This window comes from Sphaeramia orbicularis, chromosome 9, assembly GCF_902148855.1.
Source record: "Sphaeramia orbicularis chromosome 9, fSphaOr1.1, whole genome shotgun sequence".
NCBI classification, from domain to species: Eukaryota; Metazoa; Chordata; class Actinopteri; order Kurtiformes; family Apogonidae; genus Sphaeramia; species Sphaeramia orbicularis.
Window position 1 is genome coordinate 13,325,974 of NC_043965.1, and position 23,498 is coordinate 13,349,471.

General features: G+C 36.5%; 1 protein-coding gene across 1 annotated transcript in view; it reads right to left on the reverse strand.

Annotated features, from left to right (window-relative positions):
* Positions 1-23,498, reverse strand: part of gldc (glycine dehydrogenase (decarboxylating)) — a 36,953-nt gene that overhangs the window by 11,823 nt on the left and 1,632 nt on the right. Inside the window, 14 exon segments of the mRNA XM_030144160.1 lie at positions 2,025-2,100; positions 4,013-4,155; positions 4,232-4,273; positions 4,354-4,438; positions 5,718-5,815; positions 7,031-7,111; positions 8,504-8,643; positions 9,794-9,899; positions 10,034-10,130; positions 11,198-11,394; positions 12,697-12,844; positions 13,025-13,102; positions 14,207-14,371; positions 16,286-16,421. Coding sequence (XP_030000020.1) covers positions 2,025-2,100; positions 4,013-4,155; positions 4,232-4,273; positions 4,354-4,438; positions 5,718-5,815; positions 7,031-7,111; positions 8,504-8,643; positions 9,794-9,899; positions 10,034-10,130; positions 11,198-11,394; positions 12,697-12,844; positions 13,025-13,102; positions 14,207-14,371; positions 16,286-16,421 — 1,592 coding nt within the window.

Consider the following 23,498-nt stretch of genomic DNA (forward strand, 5'->3'; position numbering starts at 1 on the left):
AGTTTATTTTAATGGGAGAATACAAAAGGGTGTCAAACTCTGGCTTCATGCATGTGTTATTTTATTTTAATTCAATATGTAAGATTTGCATATACTACATATTTCAAGACATTTATGCTATAGTCTAGTCATTTGCAGATGTTCATAAACTCCACGTATATCCATTGTACTCTGATTTGACTCGGATTAGGTTTCACAAAAAAAAAAAAAAAAGAACTTATGCTTGCTCAACTTTTTTCCCTCTTTTCTGCTCCTCTACAGCAGCAACAGTGTCCACCACTAGCTAATGTTAGCTTAGAAATGAATAGCCATCAACAAATGACCATCTCCGTGCACACAAAGATGTTTAAATCATACATAACTTGACATCGTCTTTTACCTGATCTTGATTTTTAAATCCACTATTATGTTTGGATTGTAATGAATAGAATAGAACAGACTGTATGAAATAGAACATTATATTGGCTAGCAAAGAGCCAACATGTCTCATTAGTAACAATTTATTTCATATTCCACCTACAGAGTATTTTGGGGGTGGCCTAGTTTTGCCAGACTAATTCTTACATGTGAATTAGTCTGTGCCCTCAGAGTAAATTTATTGATTTATTTTTTAATTTCCAAGGGATGTTATTAATAGGCTTAAACCAAAATGTCTCTGGATGTGGTTGGATAGACTTACAGCCAATCAGAGTCTGCACAGAAGAGACAAATTTATCACAAAGGAACAGTGTTGGGAATAACGGCGTTAAAAAAAGCATCGTTACTAACGCCATTATTGTTTTCCAGTAACGGGTAATCTAATTAATTACTATTTGAAACGTTACTATACCATTACCGGCAGTGAAATGTGGTGTGTTACTACGCACGGATATCAAACAGCTGTTATCCGTTCTGGCTCGCTCACTCAGGCATGAGAGGTGTGACGTTCACGGACGAGTAGAGTCTTTTGAACGGCTCTTTTCAGTGAACGATAAGAACCGATTCGTTGCGAGCCATTCGTTTATGAGCCGTTCTTATATTCAGATTGCCCACACTGCCTTCATGCTTCACCTGTGTCCATGAGTCTGAGTTGTCCACGCTGCCTTCACCTGAACGACTAATGATATGTACGAGTTTGAGTTGTCCGCAGCACAGCCCATTCACTTGAACGCAGCTACGTGTGCAGCTAATTTAGGGGAGGAGATATCAGTGAGTCGACTGACTGGACTGAGGACATTTACTGCTGTATCAGAGAGGAGCGACTGAAAAAAGTGGAGATGTGGGATTAACTGGAGGAGCATCTTCTTCCTATAAATGCAGATATGCATTCATGTGGTGGAAAAGCTGCACTCTGGTGGACCCCAGACGGGCCCTGGTGGACCCCAGCCTCACCACAGTCATGGTCTGAAGTACCTGTCTGCTGTTCTACTCTATGCAACTGGCCTCATGAAACACACTCAAAAATCTATTTCCTTTTACATATTTGAAGGTTTTTCACAAAAGTAATGCAATAATTACTTTCCCTGGTAACTAATTACATTTATGAAGGAGTAATTCTGTTACTAATTCAATTATTTTTTGGGGAAAGTAACTAGTAACTATAACTAATTACTTTTTAAAAGTGATTTGCCCAACACTGCAAAGGAAGGTCACACTAAACACTAGATACTTCAGGCTGTTTTTCTAAAAATTCTTCTTTTTTATGCTGTTCTATATTTCACTTGCATCTTGTTACAGAGACTGAAAATTAAGTACGAACAAAATGATATGTCATTACAGCCTTGGTAAAAACGTGTAAATCTTTTACACAGGTGTACTGGTGCATCACCTCCATGTCCTCTGATCTGCTTGTGCTTTCTTTGAATTTTGGCTTGCATAATGCTGCTGAGTTTAGCATTTTTACAAAATTCTGTTGAAAATTATACACTTGATAGATACCTGAAGACATATTGCAAACTCTCTGTAGGCCAACCAAATAAAGAGTTAACATGGCCTTGACTGTGTTTTTTTGTTTGTTTTTTTAATGACTCCAGCTGAACACTTACTGTTCTGTTTCTTTCCCCCTTTGAGTTCAGATAGGCTTTTATAGCAGCCAGGCCAGCGTATTCTCCCTGAGCTCCACTGTAAGACAAGGCAAACACACAGCGGTCATGTCACACACAGACACACTCGCGTACACGTCCCTACCCGAGCACAGTTCAAAGACCAGTGGAAGACATAACCAAAAGAGGAGAAAAAGATGGATAAAACACTCGCTGCATGATAACTCCACAGGCCAATGTAGCACAGTGTGCTGTTCATAAACCCACAGCAGCTGATAAGTGATAATAGACAGAGGTCGGTGCATAATTTATCAGCAGATCCCTGAAATAAGTCAAGTGAAATAAATAACTAATTGAATAATAACTAACCAGCTGTAGAGCATGGAGGGAAATGCCAATGCTTACTATCAGATGCTGCAACTGGAGACTTCCTTAAATAAAAGTTAATGTTTTCAATGTCCTTGTCCTCAAGTAAACCAAGGACCATTTTTTTTACCTAAAGGAGGAAATTAAAAATAAATCTGCCTAAAAGCACAAAACCATTTTTAACTCCCTCTGCTATTTACTGTGAGGTTGTTACTCTCAGTTAACCTAATTGTTATTATTTTGTACCTTAACTTTGCTTTTCTATAAAAAAAAAATGATGCAATGTTTGGTTAGGTTCTACAACTTCAATAAGAAAAACAGTGAAGAGTTTTATGTTTTTGGGAGGAAGGGGCACTTGTTCCAGACAAGACAGAGTCATTGCATAATGGAGGAAAAATTCCAGTTGCATATATAGACATACTTAAACAATTTAAATATGAAGAAATTCAAATTCAGTTTGCCCTATTGAGTTCGTAAAACAAAAAAAACAAAAAAAAATCCAGTGCATCCATATGTGAAAAAAGGGGGGTAATATTACATAAATAAACCATAAACCAAAAGGTAATATTTGTACTTTCCTTTAAATCCCAGAAACTGAGAAAAAAAAAATTGGGTTTTTGACAGACATTGTGTAGACAGTGACTCAGTAAGTATGTGGGGTTTTTTGTATGGTTTCTATTATTAATTATTGCATAAAACAATTGCATTCATGTATATATATTTACATTTTTTAGCTTTCATTATAAATTGATATTTGTTTTAATGTTGAAAATAAAAGTAAGTAAAACCTGTAGATGCTATGGTAATGCTTGGAGTACTGAAAATTAGAGGTGTTAGAAAATATTAGTTCTGCAATATATTGTGATATGTCATTTCACAATACTGTATCGATATTTTTAGGTATTTATTCAAATGCAGATATGGTGGAGGTTCTTTTTTTTGGTTTACTTTATATTTAGTTTATTATTATTTAACACTGTTTTATTAAATAATGGTTATTTGAAAAATCCTAAAAGCACTTTTTACTGTCTGAGAGAGACAGATGTTAGTTCCTTTGTTGGGATTGTGCAAAAATAATGTTATGATGTTAGTTATAAACTAATAGAATATGAACATTTGAGCTGGATCTTAAACGTCTGTAAAACATAATTTAAGTTTTAACGCAAGAAAATTTTGTGATATGGCATTAGATCATGTTGTGATCAACTAAAAATGTGTTTAGTATTTGTACATATTACTGGTGTAATTCAATTCTTCCAGGAAATACTCATTTTTGAAAAAGAAACAAACAAAAAATTGCCTTTTTATCAGTATCATGATATATTGTGATATATCGTATCATGATCCTAGTATTGTGATTTGTATCTTATCACCAGATTCTTGCCAATACACACCCTACTGAAAATTTGCAAGTTTGATTTCTGAAGAGACTACAACTCTTTGTTTTGGGCCTTGAACTGTAAAGGTTGCAAACTGCTACTGTAATGAATATGCACCGCTTTGATATTTATGGAGACATTTTAATTCGTAAGATCTGTCAGTAGTTTTGATGAGTGAGTAAAATGAACAAAAAAAAAATCATAATGTGTGGGACTATACGAGTCCTTTTCTTAATTGCATTTAACCTGTTTGGCTGGAAGGAGATCTTGTCATATCCAGTCACTTCACACAGGTCTTTCTCCAGCTGTCTGAAGAGTTTCTGGTAGCCTTCTGCCTGGTCCAAAGGCACAAAGGGGTGGATGTTGGAAAACTCCCTCCAGGTGATGGGCTACAAGAAAAGAACCCAGCTGTGAGTCACAAAGCTTTACAAAACCATGTGACTTACGTCTGAGGTCTTTACCCACCATGAGCTCTGAAGAACTGTTCAGCTTCATGGTGCAGGAGCCCTGAAGACCACAACAACAACATCAGACTAACATGCATTAACACCCTGTAAATGTGGACTTTGACTTGAGCCGACACTGACCAGTGGGATCATGCTGTGGACCAGAGAGATGTCTTTGTTCTCCAGACGTTTCATGTATCGCACTATGTTAGTCTCAGAGTGGTAACTGGAAAAAGAAAACAAAAACATTAATAACAACAATAAAAATCAGCATGTTAAAGGTGAATTATTGACAGGAGCATTATTACATAAATGTGTAAGTAGCAAGAATGAAGACGCATTTCCTTCAAGGACGTAACAATGATTGTGGGAGTTAAAAGTAACAGAATAAACTGAGGACAAAGCCCTATCGGACTATTTATAGCTCTAATAAAGATAAAATACATTAGTTTTAACAGCCAACAGCAAAGATTGTGGCACAAGTCACACAATGAGTTCTAGTTAAAGAAAATCATATTATTTCCTCTCATTAACAGTCTTTTTTTGCCATTTAATCTTAATTTAATTGAGCCTGGAAATTAAAGAACAGGCCTTGTGTTTAGACTACTGTATTTTTTGTTAAAACTATAAAAAGGTGAAAAGACTAAAAACACAAAGAAGGCAGATGTAACAATGACAATGAGAGCAGCATTTTTATTTTTAACAAAGTAACTTAAGCGAAACCATTTAAACCACAGGTGTCAAACATGCGGCCCGGGGGCCAAATCCGGCCCACCAAAGGGTCCAGTCTGGCCCTTGGGATGAATTTGTGAAATGCAAAAATTACACTAAAATATTAACAATCCTTTTAGTTCAGGTTCCACATTCAGACCAATTCAACCTCAAGTGGGCAGATTCAGTAAAATACTATCATAATAACATAAAAATAATGACAGCTTCAAATTTTTCTCTTTGTAAATGTAAATACTTTCATATATTTATACAAAAAACAAAGTATAATTTTGCAAAAATGTGAATAACCTGAAAAGTATTAAGAGAAGTAAGTGCAGTTTTAACAATATTTTGCCCGTTACTCAGTATTTTGTGTGTTTGTAGATCCACTGTGATCTGTAAGTTATATATAATGTACACATGTAAATGATAAACTGAGGCATAATATTGTTAAAATTACACTTATTTTCTCAGTTTGTTCATGTTATTCCCATCTTTTGAAAGGATAGTTTGTAGATGTAAACCTTTTCATAATGTAAATTTACTTTTTTTGCTCTACAACATAGAGAAAAGTTTGGAGTTGACATTATTTATATATTATTATGTTATTTTACTGGTTCGGCCCACTGCAGATCAAATTTGGCTGAATCTGGCCCATGAACTAAAATGACTTTGACACCCCTGATTTAAACAGTGTAAAGAGGCACTTCCTAATATGAAATGTAGTATGTAATGTAGGCAAATTACAGGCAATCAACACAGAAATCTGGGGCAGCATGGGAACATGGACCAACCTATTGAAGACCTGGTGTGTGAGGTACTTGCTTGTCCTCTTGAAAGGACTTCCCATGATACCCTTCACCCGCTCACCCATCTTCTCAGCAATCAGCTCCTGGAAAACAAAGCCGTCGCTGCTTTAGTTCGAAGTACATTTGGGGCTAAACACACAAGAAGAAGTTTATATGGAAATATTTATGGCCAAAACCTAAAATACTAATGGATGACTCATGAATGATTAAAGTCCTCGATACATTTCGTGTCATTAAACCAACAGCCAACATGTCAGTAGCTCATTTGGGACATCTTCGGGGGTGGGGTGTTTGGTACAAGAAAGCTAAGAGATAGATAGAGAGATAGAGATAGAGAGATAGAGAGATAGAGAGATAGAGAGAGAGAGATAGAGAGATAGAGAGACAGACAGAGAGACAGAGAGACAGACAGAGAGACAGACAGACAGACAGACAGACAGACAGACAGACAGACAGACAGACAGACAGACAGACAGACAGATAGACAGACAGACAGATAGACAGATAGACAGATAGATAGATAGATAGATAGATAGATAGATAGATAGATAGATAGATAGATAGATAGATAGATAGATACTTTATTGATCCCGAGGGAAATTCAAGAGAGGAGGGGTACTCAGGCGCAAATGGGGGGCGTTAATCACTGTTGTGCACTACAACATTATACATCACTTGCGCCCCCCCCCCCCCCCAGTGTAAGGAGCCCATGTCCGATGTCACACACTCACATACTCCCATCTCCGGAACCCGCCCCCCCAAAAACAAAAATTGTTTGATGAGGTGAGTGGGGCTTTATATAACCCACCATGACCAGGTACGTCCCTTTACTTTTAGAATAATGTCACCCCCCCCCCCACCACCACCACACACACCACAATTTTTTTTTTCAGGGATGGGGGGGCGGCAGGAGGCTTGTTCAAAAAGGCTGAGAAACACTGTCCTAGATTGAACTATACAGTCACCTCTGGAACTAGCCCTGGTCAGTCTGTTTGGAGTTATATGCACAAGTTCCTGTAACGGAGGAGGGGCTAATCCACAAAGGACTTTAAAGACCCGGATACAGTCTGCATATTTTAATCACATTTTCCCATTTTGCTACTCATACAGCTGCTGATTAAGAATTTCATCAGTTGTATTTTAATTAAAAAACAGGCATTTCCTTTCTTGTTCAGCATATGACGGAGCCAGAACACTCATTTATGTGGGGAAATGTAGATAAATTAGAAAAACTACAATGATTGATAAGTATCAGAAGCTAAATAATGAGCTGAACATAAAAATAAATAAAAACTTACAGCTGAAGATTCACAGCCAAAGACCCAGAGTAAGTCATCCAGATCCCTCTCAGTCACCGTTTCATCCAGAGAGACTCCCAACTGTAAAAGAAAAAATAATAATAATAATAATTTAAACCTTAAAGTGGATGCCTCTGGTAGCACTCTAACACAGAAATTACAAAAGATCAAATAAAAATGAATAAAATTAAGAAATTGAATTTGCATAGTAATTATATTTCCTAAGTCGCTATGAAGTCGAGTTGGAAAAATTTCGTAGTGGTGCTACTCAATGTTTTTTCTCTATATTTGCTGGTATTAAATGGTAGGATTATATCTGGAGAGTTCTGCAAATACCTCCAATATAATTAGGACCAGTGATTTCCTCAAAAGCATTGAATATATCTGATACACTGTACAAATAATTCAGATTCAGACTACTTCATTAATCCCAGAAGGGCAATTCAGTTCACAGTTACCCTGCCTTGTTGAACGTCCAAACAACTAGACAACAAACAAACATGCAAAACATTCATAGCAGCATATGACAGCCACATACACATTCACCTGTCAGTACCCATAGAACAACAACCGGGCAATAAATTCAACAGTGAACTGACTCAGATGCTAAGAAGAATAAAAACACAATAAATAGTAGGGGTGTAAAAAAATATTGGTGATGCAATATATCGTGATATTTTATTTCACAATACTGTATCGATATTAAAAAGTACTGTATCGATATTTTTAGGTATTTATTTAAATGCAGATATTGCGGAGGTTCATTTTTTTTGTTTGTTTTTGTTTATATTTTGTTTATTATGATTTAACACTGTTGGGATTGCACAAAAATAATGTTAGGTTAGCTCTGAACTAATTGAATATGAACAATTGAGCAGGATATTAAACTGTAATGTCTGTAAAATATGATTTAAGTTTTAACACAGGAAAATTTTGTGATATAACATTAGATCCTGTTCTGATCAAATAAAAATGTGTTTAGTATTTGTGCATATTTCTGGTATAATTAAATTTTTCAAGGAAATTATGTTTAAAAAAAAAAAAAAAAAGTTGCCTTTTTAACAGTATCGTGATATATCGTGATATATTGTATCGTGATCCTTGTATTTTGATTTGAATTGTATCATCAAATTCTTGCCAATACACACCACAAATAAATAGCAAATCAGCTTCAGTCACTTCCCAGCGTTTAGCAGCCTGACAGCTAAGGGAATAAATGATGGGAGGATTTTCACAGCAATCCACTTTTTTTTTTTTTCTTTTTTTTATTAAGGAGATTAAAGCTTGCTTATTTGTTTTGGATCCTACATACACAAACAGAAAGCTAAACAGTTATCTAGTTTGTCGCTGAATAAATTCCCTGAATATATTCTGAACACTGGCAAAAACACTGCCTAGAGTTCTTTATCCTTTGCATTGAATTAAAGCGCATCACACATAAGTAGCATTGGCAAAAACCCAAATGCTTCTCACCACTCCCTCACTGTAGACTCTTAGGTTTATCTCCCTCTGCACAGCCCGCTCCAGGATGTCTTTGGCTGCCACGCTACAGTTGATCTTGAGTGTGTCAAAGAACATTTCACTGTGCAGCCTGTGTCCTGCTCTTTTCAGACCTAAAAAAAAGGGAGCAGACATTTATGCAAAAGTGAAGAGCTGAATGCACGTGTTCTTCGATTTGCAAAGTAGCAAGAAAAGAAAGATGTCAATTATTTTCCATATAGTTATCTACATTTATGTTACCTTGATGTACAATAATAACAATAATAATAATAATAATAATAATAATAATAACAATAATAATAATAATAATAATAATGTGCTTCTATGAAACTGGTCCCTAAAAACAGGACATCGGGGCTAAAAATTCAAACCAGATGTAGACTAATGTTATGAAGCAAGTTCAAAAGCACTTTGGGTCTACTTTAAAAAATAAATACTGAGACAAAAGTGAAACTATTCTTCAGATAAAACACATTTTATATTATTTTACATTACATTTAATACAAAAGTCTGCATGTAACATGCTCAAAAGGACATAAAATTACACACTACTATTTTTTGAATATCTTGTTGTTCTCTCACAGGTACATTTTGGGAATCGAACTAATTATGCAAGGCAGAGTGTTTCACAAAAATGACAGCTGTTGCAAAATCATTCGCAATTTATATGTGTTTAAATGGGCAGGTTCTGCATGAAATGCAAGTGGACACGATGGGTTACATACAAAACCTGGAATGAGACTGAGATACATGAAAAACCCACATATCTGGGTTAGAAAAACCACTAGGATCATCAAATTTAACACAGTGTCTTTTTTTATAGCGGTATATAAGACCATTTACAGCCATGTTTTCAAGATAAAATGCACTGAGTACTAGGTAGTTTATGTCCCAATTTTGGTCCTATTTTTGACCCCAATATTTATTAAAAATTCATTAATTTTGGGATGACTCAGAGCAAGAGTATAATTTTTTTGCATTTATCTGAAGTCATCATTAGGTACATCCTGGAGGAAAATACGTCTAAATTTCTTTTTTATTATTGGGTCTAAAAAGCTGGTAAAGTCCCAGATACCAAAATGTACCCAGTTTCATAGAAGCACCCAATAATAATAATAATAATATTCTCATACCCATTCATAAAATATCTTTGATCTTTAAAAAATTGCACAAAATCAGAGACAGGTGTCTACATCACATAAAATTATCCTAGTATTACGTTAAGAAAAAAAAATATATTCGAAGTGAAAAAAACTGGTCAACCTTCTGCAAGGATCAGAACAGCATTGTGTGTCCTTTCCGCGATGTGTTTAAGACCCTGAGGACCGTGATATAGTGCAAACATAGCAGCCATGTTGGCCAACAGAGCCTAGAAATCAGAGGACAGAAAAAAATTAAACAGGCTCAGTATTCCTCCTTTCCTCACCTCAGTCTTGCATAAGCCTTTCTCCCCTTTTGTATCATTTCCACATATAAATAAAGTCAATGTGAATGTGATTGTACCTGTGCCGTGCAGATGTTGCTGGTTGCTTTGTCTCTGCGGATGTGCTGCTCTCTTGTTTGCAGAGCTAGTCGGTACACTTCTTTACCCGCTGCATCTCTGATATGAACAGATTATACTTTTCAGTGATGGAAAAAGTATTGATTCTAACTTTGAATATAGTCTGCAGGTAAATTCTGTATAAGGGTCAAAACACGGTATTCGAAATCTCTGCCGGGACATTTTAGAGACAATTTGACTGATCAGTGTTGCTAAATGACCCACACTTTTACTTTAAATTTATTTTTGCTTTAGTTGAACCATAAGGGATTATCCAAAACAAGGAGCTACTTTATACTGAAATAAATGTTGGAATGGCAGTCAATTAAAGTTCGCTCTCTGATGGGACATTACTGTGTTTTGACTCATAAGCAGAAAAAGCAGTTAAAGTTAAAGGTCAAAGTAGTAATTATGCAGTAAAATGGCCCCTTTTTAAATTTATTTTACTGCTGTATTCATGTTTATGTTGCTATATATGTTTAACACTGAGATTATTTTTATATGCTTCATGTACTGTTGCCAGTAATGCATTATTTACTGTCAGATGATCGTGTTTTTATATTGTTATTGTCCTATCAGAATAATTTATCTCCACCAAGTCAACTTTTAACCAACTCTGAAAAACAGGCCAATTTTCAGTTTTGTGCGGATACAATTTTCAATAAATCCAAGACAGAATTTTAAATAAAAAATAATTTAAACTCAAGCAGTAAAGGAAACACTTGAATGAACATTGAAAAATCAGCACATTTATATATAGGAAAGTGATGAAAAACTGGAAAGTTATTTGGAAAGTTACCAAAGCTTTCAGACAAACATAGTGAATTAAAATGTGTAATATCTGTAGTGGAACAGAAAGATAAAACTGCAGAAAATGGAAATACTAGTATACTAAATGAAGAACTGTTACATTCCACCACAGTCCTTATTTACCTTTTAAGCACCAAAGTTGCACTATCGCAACAAGCAACACAGACAGCTTTTAAAATCTTAATATCAAAATTGAGTATTTTTTGCTAAATAAATAAATAACTCTGGTGCCTTAAGGTTAAACCCTGAACTTTCTTCTAAATTTCAAAGTATGACATCTGTTTAAAGTATTCTGATAAATGAGTGTCACATCTTACCTGGTGACTCCGACCATTCTGCCAGGCATCATCCGAACCAGGTTGTCTTTAACAGCAAAAAAGGCAGCGTGTGGGCCGCCGTAACACAGAGGAACGCCGAATCTCTGGGAGCTGCCTAGTGCGATGTCGACTCCGAACTCTCCAGGAGGACGCAGTATGCAGAGGGCGAGCAGATCTGTAGCACAGCAAGCCAGAGCCTGGAGGGGGGTGGGGGATGGGGGGAGTCAGTTTCATAGTATTATTTGGATGGACTACAGCTCAGTAAGTAAATACAGGTTTCTAAAGGTTACATTTAAGACTTTTTAAGACATTTTTAGGACTACTTAGAACAGAATTTAATGCCTATGTCACGGCCATAATAGCAAAAATTTGTGACTCCTAGAATTTAGGAAAACGTATCTATTTACTCCAATGCCTTAAGTCTCACCATTCCGAGTCATTTCTCACCACGGGCTGCAATGTTAGTGACAATTGGCTCTAAATTTCAATATAAATTGTTGGGTTGGAACGAGTGGAACTGAGTCGACTAACGTTACTTTCTTTGCAACTTGAACACATTTAACAGATATATTTAAACACAATACAGCAAACAAGTTTACGGCAACTAGAGCTGCACAATATATCGTTTGAGCATCATCATTCCGATGTACATGTACGCAATAGTCACATCGCAGGTTCTGCGATGTAGTAGGCAAATGAACTCAATGTGTTCTCATCTAATTTCAAGAGGACCTGACACACACTGCGCACAGTGATCCACCAATCACAGTCATTCTAATCAGTTTGGAATGAGTCGCAGATAACAACATTGAAAAAGAAGCAACAGAAAAGAGAAAATCACCGAAAACGAAGACTTGGTGCCAAGAAGAAAAGCAACAGTCATCTGGAATCATTTCGGCTACAAGAAGGATGATACTGAAACGTGTTTTTGGTGTCAACAGTGCCTTGCACCTGTTGCCACAACAAGAAATAACACAACTAATTTGTTTGACCATTTATGTTGGCACCACACAGTTATTATATCCTCCTGAGCATTTTTTCACATCGCAATATATATCTCAAGGTTAAAAAAAAATTGCAATGTCGGCCTTAATGGCAACATAACTGAAGACCCACCATAACAAATTTAATACCTTTTAAAGACTTTTTAAAAGGTATTAAATGCAGATTTGGAAATTCAAGACTTTTAAGACTTTTTAACCTTGTAAATATGTAGCCATCGTCTGCATAGAATTTTATGGAGCAGCTATAAAAGAAAGCATCCAAAGCTTCTGGAGAAACATTGAAGTGAAGCTTAAGTCAGATGACATGATTAGTGGAAACTGCAAAATCTATGACAAAGAGTTTCTAATGTCTTTTGTCTAAAATTACCCAGGCATTTAAAGTATTATTACACAAATAATGACTTTCCCGCTGCAGTTTTAACCACTGAAGTGCGAAGGAGCCTTAAGTCCTCCTATTGTTGTGTTAATGCATGTCTAAAGGGTTTATTCTCTCACCCCTCCTTTGTGTGCTCGATCCACAAGGGCAGTGAAGTCCTCCACCCGGCCATCAGTGTCTGGATACTGGAAGAGCACACCACTCACATCCTTCCCACTGAAGTCCATCTCATGAGGAAGCTTAAGTTCAGTTTTTACCCCGATGTAGCTGCAAAAGACAATCGCACCTTCAGTGTGGGTATATTACAACATATATGTGGAGGTGCAAAGTTGCATATACCATATCACTGAGCACAAAAACAAGAGATTTTTTTCATATCTGTGTATCCAATAACTTGAGCCTTGTCGGGAAAGGGATCATTTATTGATTCATACTGTTGATACGTACTTAGCTCTGGTCTGCACCACAGCAATGGTCTGAGGATGGCATCGTGGGTCAATGTAGAAGGTCCTTCTTTTGTTCTGTCTGAAGGGTAACAATGTGGTAATACAAGTTAGGATTGTGTGGTGCTGTGCAAGAATCTGGCCAAAGGGACACACCATGAAATGAACTGAATTGAAAAATCTTTAATGTCCCCAAAGGGCAATTTGATTTGCAGCAGAAGTGTACATTTCACCAAAACAATCAATCTCACAGAGTACAATAAATACAATAAATAAGTCATCATAGTAAATGTTGCATTGTTCCCAACAAGCTTGTCTACAGGCTATTTAAAAACTTAACAGTAGATGGGACAAATCATTTGAGATATCGGTTTGATTTGGCTCTGCAGGGGAAAGTGTACCTTCTCTTAGATGGAAGAAGCTGAAACTCTGCATGAAGATGATACAGGGATTCAATATAAACAAGGCTATATGTTGCCATCTTAATTTAGGAAATATTTCATAGTCTCAGAAGACAAACCATACATATAAAGTCTGAGTAAGAGAAACTAAAAGTAAAGTAAATGTACTTTAATGCTATCGCAACAGTGGGGTATAGGTTTCTCACACTTATTAAAGAAACAGCATTTGCCTCCATCAGTACGGCCTTAAAAGAATTAATAAAATGAAAAGAAGTACAGTGTTTTTGAGGAGTAATACAGGAGCCAACGAGAAACATACAGTTGCGGAAAAAATTATTGGACCATCAAAAGTCATCAAAAACAATGGTTATGCAATCAAGTACTAACTCCTGTGTGTATCATGTGACTAAAACAGACAGAAAAGAAAACATGGAATGCCTAAAAGCACTGTTTTTGTCAGTACAATGCCATAGATATTGATGTAAGAACTGAAGTGACTTTGGTTATTATCAAGAAAACATGGAAAATGGATAGGTATCAGCTCTGATATGAAACTCTTATGAGCTATTTTTGTTGTTATCATTATATTTGTCCAAACAAATGTACCTTTAGTTGTGCCAGGCATTAAAATGAGCATAAATTGAAGAAAACAAGGAGTGGTCTAATAATTTTTTCTGCGACTGTATAAATTGACTGTTATTGTATATTCAATATAATGTATTGACTGTTGTCCAGGTCAACTGAAAGCGTTTGCGTCCATCTATAGTTGGTCAGTGTTTAGGTACCTGTGGCAGAGCTGCATGGCCTCAGCGGCGGCCGTCCCCTCGTCCAGCAGAGAGGCGTTGGACACAGGCATGCCCGTGATGTCACAGATCATTGTCTGATAGTTGAGAAGGGACTCAAGACGACCCTGAGAGACCTCTGGCTGGTAGGGCGTGTATTGTGTCACCCTGAGGACAAGGCACCCACAATGATTCATTAGGAGCGACTCAGAGCAGCGGGACAAAAGCAGAGAAGAGGTGGCATTTAACGAAGGCAGCCCCAACAGTGGAATGCATTGTACGTCTCCCACGACCCAGAGATTTTGGTGAAAACACGGGGATGGGTGGTTGATTTGGATTCGGGTGAAAGAAAATGTCGAGCAAAAAGCTAGAGGGAAGCACGTCGTCAGATCTCACGAGTCAGGTCTGTTGGTCAGTCTAATGTCTTGTGACTTCATATTGACAGCACGTTATTCTCACACTACAGCAGATTATCACTAAATGAGGAACCAAGCCTTAAGAATAAACATAATTAGTACCATCAGTTTGAGTCAGCTCCAACCATTCACCCCATTTTACCAGAATTTTCTATTCTCTCTAGAGTCGAAACAAGCTGATATCAAAATTTGTAAATTGTTTCATCAAAACTATCTCTTCAGATCATATTAGGGAAGAATGGGCCAAGAATCTGAAGTCAGGGCTGTCATTAGAACTGTGGGAGGAGATCATGTCCTGAACTAACCGTTTGTTTTACCCATAAAGACCCAGTGCTACTTTTGTGGCAGTTACAAAATATATTTTTTCTCTACATTTAACTTTTAAGTGATTTATCACAATTTATTATGACATAATCATCTGTATTTGTTTTTTTTTCAGTGAACATCAGGTATTTTCCTATATTTAATTTACTGATCATGTAGATGTTCATAAAAGTTCAGATTAAAGTTGGGGGTTATTTTATCAGAAACAGAAGAGACGGAAGAAAAAGTGACTTTTTCAGCAAAATCTATCATTAACTGAACATACACCAAGTGTGTCCATCCACTGTCTTTGATCCAACTCCATGGGTTTTACTGGTGAATCAATGTTGTAGAAGATGACGGTGTTTCCACGGTAACTACAGAGGCTCTGAACGACCAAATTGGTCATATCTGATGACCACGAAAAGATGACAAACTGTATTTTACACCAATTATTTACATGGATTGATAGGATTAGTGGATCAACAGGTATTAAACAGTTTAGATCAGTAGATGGTTTTAGTCATCGTGGCTGTTTGGGTCTTTATGGGTTAGTTCACGTTGTAGACTACTTCAATACAAAGTCATACATTGACTACATTACTCCAAAGTAAAGTTGAATCGGATCATCTGTATCTCCTCAATGCGACAGGTGCCACTCTGCAAACGGATCACTGGCACATCTCTTGTGGTTCTGTCCAGTGTTATTTAACTACTGGACTGCTGTTTTTGACTGGTTTTCAGAAGCTTATTCCTGCGACATCCAGCCTAACCCTGACCTGGCTGTCTTTGGATGCTCCACAGTCTCTCTGGAGCCATCACGAGACCTACAGGATGTCCTACATTTGACAATGATGATCGCTAAAAAGTTAATTCTTCTCAATTGGAAATCCACTTCACCCTGTTTTAAACAGTGGCTAATAGATATTATACATATCATTCAAATAGAGAAACTGAGTTTTCTCAATGGTGACAGGGAAAACTAATTTGAGAGACTTTGGGGACATTTTTTGGCTCACTGTCAAGTTAGTCACCACCCGTAAGTCTTGTTTTATATATCATTTAATTGACACCCTGGAATGTTTGTTCTGAGAGAATTTGAGTATGTCCATGCATTTTGATTATTGTTGGCAGCCATTTTATTTACTTATTTATTTTATTTTATAATACATATGTGATTATGTGTGTGAATGTTTTTTTTTAGTTTAGTTTATTTTGTGTTATTTTATTATTCTGTATATATGTAAAAGTGTTAGTGTTTGTTCAATGTCGTTAAAAAAAAAAAAAAACACGTACAATTAGTTACAGTATATCTAAAGTCACATGAGGTTTCTTCAGGGTGCATTTATCTGAGGACACTCACCATCCTGCATTCTCCAACAGGTTACGCTGAATGGGTGGTGGGACGGAGCAGTTGTAGTAGCCCATGCCAATGTAGGAGCGCCAAACCTTGTTATTTGATGCAATCTTCTGTAAAGTCTCCAAAACTTCATTCTCACCTAAAAAAATATATGAAGTTTGACACTGTGATATGGGTTCAACAAGAACAACAACGTAACTACTGTGACACAGTAGAGATTCTTCTGACCTACAGATTTTATTTTATGCTTTTATTTTTTACATTTGTTTCGTGTGCATACACATGGATGTTAGAGCATTTTAGACAAATTAGTGAGCAAAACTTTTAAATGTGCGGAATTTCTGCATTAGTGTGATAAAGAATGTGGTATTCCTTTAGGGTATTTTATGCATAAATATCATTAGAACATTATAGAGCCAAAGACCTCCCCCTTTCAGCTGTGACCCACGGGACTTATCTTTGGACAAACTACGAATAGTGGTCAGTGGCAAAAGAAATAATTTTTTGATTCCATTTGAATTTTGCCACCATTTATACGTATAATGCATGTCATTTCAATTCAAGTTGTGATTATTGGCAAAGATAGAAACGTATAGTTTTGTCTTGAATGGCTGAATGGGCTGCATCTTTCATTATACGTCAGCAAAATGGCTGCCGCCCTGACACATTTTACCTTAATCTTCAAAAACAAGGTGAGAAAATTTTAACAGATGAAAATGACTATAACCACTACTTCTGGTCATGTTAAAGCTGCAGTGACATATTGTTGAGAAAGACAATTGCACTTCATTACGTTTAATTTTATCTTTACACCTGTTTTTCTACTTACTGTTGATTATTAAATTACAGCTATATGCAACAGCACTAGGATATTTCAACAATTTTACAATAAACTGAAACTGTCCTGATTTGTAAAATGATCTTGAACTGACAAATGTGTAGAAATGATGGCAGAATTCAAAGCAGATTAAAAATTGCTTGTCTCTTGCCATTGACTACAATATATTTTTCTTCATGGAATAAGATCCCATATGGTGCAACTGGGAGGTGGAAGGACTTTGGCTCTGTTAACTGTTATCACAGGGTAATATTAATGCAATACATTTTACATGCAATAAATGCTAGAGATAGTGTTGTAAACAATAAATACATGAAATCAGGGTTACAATCACTGACAAAAAAAACACTAATACAATGACTGAGATGAGCAGCGAGGATATCATTTTTGATCCTCTGAAAAGGTTCAAGAATGAAGAGAACTATGTAACAGAAGAGTTCCAGAGGGCTGAAGGGTGTGCGGTCATGCTTTTATCCATCCATCCATCCATCCATCCATCTATAAATAAAAGCTTTCCTCATAACTCTTGAAAAACCAACAAAGTTCAGCATAGGCAGATTCCTACTAATCACACAGACAGATTTATCAGTTTGGCTGATTCATCTGCACCAATAGAATAGTTTTAGACACAATCATAATCAGTGGAACGTGGCCCCGACAGTGGCTGAGAGCAAAAGTTAGACTTCAACTAATTACTGACTTAGAAGGAAGACAGAAACTATTTTCAGGGACCGAGCCGAGAGCCAGAAGGCAAGGCCCCTATTGTTTTTTCGTTCGTTTTTTTTATTTTTCTGCAGGAGGAACGCATGGGAGGCAGAATGCACGGGAGGAGGAACGCCCGGTGCGAGGTCCCACCCAATGCTGCTTGCAGCTTTAATTTTTCCATTGACTTTTTACTTCCAATCCCTTCATTTTGACAGGTATCTGTACTATCTATGCCTTATATTTCAGGACTGATCAAAGGTTCAATTATATTGATAAAACAGCATCTGATAACGATGTCACCTGTCTAAAACTTTATAAAAACAAACAGCAAGAGTAGTTTTACACTGAGTGTTCAACACAAAACAAAGATCGCTTCTCTCACATTACACCACTGGTTTTTTTTTTTTGTTTGTTTTTGTTACAGTCAACAACTGAAAAAAAAGGTTCAGAACTATTATTGCCCAAGGTTGAGGGAAAAAAACATAAGTTGTTGTCATAACTCTTAAACTTAAGTGGGTATCTTACCCATTGCACTTTATCTCATTTAAATGACAACAAAAGCAGTGATAAATCAAAGGTCAAAAGACATTGTGTGCCCATTTTTCTACTGTTTGTTAAAGCCATATATCTGTCAGTGTAAAACTGATGACATGATCTTGTCCAATTTCAACAATGTGTGATCTCTCTGTTCGAAAACCATACCAGGTTAATCCACAGGCTTTTCTAAGGTCATTTTAATTTTGAGTTTTGACTTTAAATTAAAAACTTAAAGTTGTAAATTCATGAAAAAAATAAATAAATAAAATGAAAACAATAATAATTTCTGAAAATAAAGATGTGACTTTAAGAGCAAAAATCTCATGGTTTTATGTGGAAAAAGTCAATACTCTGTGACTGTAAGGTCAGAAATATGGAGGAAACATGGGGAAATATGGAGCCATGTTTGGTAGAAATGCAACAGTTCTGAAAAAGCACATCAGTTGAGTTTGGGTGACTGAGTTTGCAGGCCTAAGTACTTCATCTTTATATAGTTTTTCATTTGTAAACGAGATAACACACCTTATCCCATCTTCACTGTCAATCAACTGCTAGAAAACATCAACTAAACACCAAACTGAAGTGCATCCATAAATGCAAGGCAGCTAAGGTAACTACCTTATTATTATTATTATTATTATTATTATACATATTAGATACACAATAAAAGCCTACACAAAAACTGACTTTCTACTATAAAAAGTAATTTCAACCTTATGAAGGCTTTTTCTTTCTTTAAATGTATAGTTTTTCAGTTTCAAACCAAATAACGACACACACTTCTTTCCATCTTCAACACCAACACACAACCAGTGTCCTGCACAAACACCAGGGAAAATCAACTAAAAAAAACAAACTGTACTTTCTACATGTAGTGCTGTGTAGAAATTTTAGGCCACCATTAGTTTTTTTTTGTTTTTGTTTTTTTTCGGGGGGGGGGGGGGGGGGGGGGGGGGGGTCAGATTTCCTGCAGTCACCTTCAGAAAGGTGCAGGTGTTCTGTGGGGATGAAAGGAGGACAGACACCAAAGGGTGGGAGCTGGTGTTGGGACAGAGAGGTGTGAGTGGAGCTGCGGTGTTGACAGTCACGGGAGGTGGAACGCATGGGAGGTGGAAAGCACAAGAGACAGAATGCACGGGAGGCGGAATGCCTGGTGTGATGTCCCGTCCAATGCTGCTTGCAGCTTTAATTACTTATTGCTTTTAAGGATGCAACTGGAACTGCCTGCTTTTTTCTTATTTGATATTAATTTTATAATTCATTGATCAGTTGCTTTAAATTAGATGTTAAGTTTCAGAACTGACAAATTTAAGTTCATTTTATGCAGAGGATGATATCAGCTGATTTTGAGGGGGCTTCTCTCTCCAAAAACATCGTTGTTGTTTTGGCCTATTAAAAATCCAAGGCTGATGTCTAAAAGTTTCTTATCCTCTTGCAAAAGTAAATGAAACTAAACTAAAAACAAAACTAAAAAATACTGTAATGACTGCAATCAATGTCTAGTTTGATAGATGCTTAGAGTCACCGCATACAGTATGTATAGTATGAAAGTTATCACCTTCATGAAATAATTATACTATTAAAGATAAATAATTTAAAAATTAATGTAAATAGATGATACAAGGGGAAAAAACTCTTAAAATTAAACACAGAATACATAGGCTTATGACGGCTCATGTCACTCATGTGTGTAAATGCGTCACAGTGTTGTCTACAGGAGGATTCTTTCATGATGGATACTCATGTAGCTCGATTCCCCACTGCTGGAAGGAGCTCTGCCAATACACAACCAGCCTCTCAGATTCCTCTGGCTGTCCTGGCTGCCTAGCAACTCCGAGGAATGGACAATACCGCCCGACTGAGGCCAGAGCCCTGACTACTCCTGTTTTTAGAATAAGAAACACATTTCCAGTCCTTGGCGATGAGAAAGAGGCCATTTGCCCAAAGTCTGTCCACAGGTGGATATTTACAACTACAGTGACAGTGCAAATTCATCCCCAAGCAATGTATGTAACTGGTGCATGAGCCAAGTTAAAAAAAAAAAGACATTTAGTGACTTATCAACAGGTCCAGGCTGAGCTTTGAGTGTATGATTGTGAGCAAGTGCATTTCATTTAGGAGGACTGCTTTCCCATGGACCCAGAGTCCTACAGGGCAGCAAAAAAAGCCTGATTCAGAACCATCCAGGAGGGCTATTGTTGAAGAGAGAATCCCTTGCTGGCTTTGCAAACTGAAGCCCTCCAAAGCTGAACAAGCAGAAAACCAGCACAGCCTCTAGTTTTGTTCCTTCAGCATGGCTTGTTGCATTATGAAACCTGACAGTGGCAGAGGAGGGGCTGGCAGAAGGGCGGATTACTTTAGGTAAAAGGGGAAAAGCACCTGAGCTTGAATCACTTCTTCTTCATTTACTGCAAAAATGGGCAGTTTTCAGTGAACTGTCTCAGTAAAATCTCAGGAAATTATTAATTTTTACTGTCAAAAAGCCGAGTTTATGGTGAAAAAGTCGGGTTACTTGCTAATTCCTATCAGCATTTATTTAGGGCACACAATCACACACAACACTTGTCATAAAAGAAGATATGAGTCAATTATCGTGTAGAGTTTATTATTAACTTCTACCAAGTGCTGGAGGCATTGTGGGAGATATATTACAACTACAAAAATGTGTTACTCAAGGTTGTGTTTACTCATCTGAGTACTTAAAATGTGATTAAAATACACATATGTTCCTTTACAGGTGTGTGCGTAGTAACTGTAGAAAGCATTGAGCGTTGGAAGATATGGGCAAAATGTTATACAAGTTTTCCTATCAGTCAAATCAATATGTCTTCCAAGTTTAACAAACCATATTGTAGACCCTGTAAATGCTTGAAGTTTAGGTGTAGTGCAACAACGCTGCTCACTCCGTACTTACTCCTAGTGCAGGTCTCTGTTGTGATGGTGATCCTTTACTCACCTGTTCGCAGCTGCATTTGAATAGAGTTTTTATTCATCAGTTCAGATCTGCACTGTTTCTTTTAAGCTTAAAGTTTTTATCTGTTTTATCTGCTTACCTGTTTTATCCATTTATCTGTTTTTGTTTTTAAATGCCTATACTTTTTATTGCTTCCCCTGCACCCTGCCGTAATGCTATTAATGTTTTATGTGAAGCACTTTGAATTAGAGCTGCAACCGATTAATCGACTCAAAGTGATCCAAAAAAAAATCTTTCAACCACAATTCTCCTAAATCACAGCTTTGTTTCCTTCATTTCTCTGCTCTTAAACATTGGTTCCACTGTTGTGTTTCACACGGACGCTTATTGTGACGCACAAAGAAGCTTTAATTCAGGAAAACTGCAATAGAATATCTCCCTTCAATTAATTCGAGTTGATTAATCGAATCGAGAATTTCTGCACTGGCTTCAAGCACCTAATCGATAAATCGGTTGCAGCTCTACTTTGAATTGTCTTGTACATGACATGCGCTGTATAAATAAACCTGCCTTGCCTATGTCTAGTGCACTGGCAATGACTGAGGAGGGATTATTTTATGTATAGTCTATTTGCTCCATTCTGTTTTTGCTATGGTGCTAGCTGTGATTGATATACACCCACGTTTACTTCAGATTCCTGTAAGGATCATTCAACACTGCACTCGTATTTTTCAATAGAAGACCTTGATCAAAACAAACCATATTGTTACTTATGGTTTCACAAAAACATTGCAAAACATCCAAGTAGCATGATCTAAGGTGAAAATTGCACATAAAGCATTGGACAAAGCTGTATAATGAGATGCGAAACGGGACAAAATGTCATAAAAATGCAATAAAATTAATGACAAAAAAGTAGAAGCATGAAAAAAAAATTATGCAAAAGGTGAAAAATGATGCAGAAGCCATGACAATACAGCAACACAAACCACATAATAAGATGAAGAAAAGGTCACAAACCAAGCAGCAGCCAAGACAAATGACATTAAAGGTGCAAAAAGACAAAAACATCCAAAAAGACAGCACAAGATAAGAAAATTAAAATGATGTAAGGTGACAAAAACACTGCAAAAGCCTCGGCAAAATGAAAACATGAAAGACCTCCCAAATACGTCTTCCACATCAAAATATAGCCTTTGTGTGTAAAATTAAGCAATATTTTGTGTATTAACTGAAAACAAAGCTTAAGGACAAAAGCAAAAAAAATGGATCTTGCAATGATTATCTTTACTGTTTTATCATCCAAGACTATAATCACATATTTGAACAATACATCCCTACGTCTTCTAGGGCTGAATATGAACATTCAAGATATTAATATCGAAAAAGCAACGATATAAACGATATAGATGTCCCCCGCGCTCGCCCTGCATGTACAGCTCTGGAAGTCACAACAAATTTCATTTATTCGTACTTCACATAAAACTGCACTTTCTGCATTCTTTTGTATTATGATGTTTGTATTTTTCTGAAAAATGCTTGGTTTGCACCGAACCCGCGGTCATATCGTATCGATATCGAGATATCTGGCATGAATATCGAGATATAAAATTTTGTCCATATCGTTCAGCTCTAACGTCTTCCACATCAAAATATAGCCTGTGTGTGTAAAATTAAGCAGTATTTTGTGTATTAACTGAAAACAAAGCTTAAGGACAAAAGCAAAAAAAAGGATATTGCAATGATTTTACTGTTTTGTCATCCAAGACTATAATGGCATATTTTAACAATTTTGCCCCCCCCCCACCCCTTTTTTTTTTTAAATCTCCTATTTCTTCATTTATGCACCTGCTCTGAGCAAAGTCAACACCAAACCCAGATGAGCACATGAACATACATCCCTACATCTTCTACATCAAAATATAGCCATTGTGTGTAAAATTAGGCAATATTTTGTGTATTAACTGAAAACAAAGCTTAAGGACAAAAGCAAAAAAAACAGGATATTGCAATGATTATCTTTACGGTTTTACCATCCAAGACTATAATTGCATATTTGAACAACACATCCCTACATCTTGCACATCAAAATATAGCCTTTGTGTGTAAAATAAAACAATATTTTGTGTATTAACTGAAAACAAAGCTTAAGGACAAAAGCAAAAAAAAAAGGATATTGCAATGATTATTTTCACGGTTTTATCATCCAAGACTAGAATGGC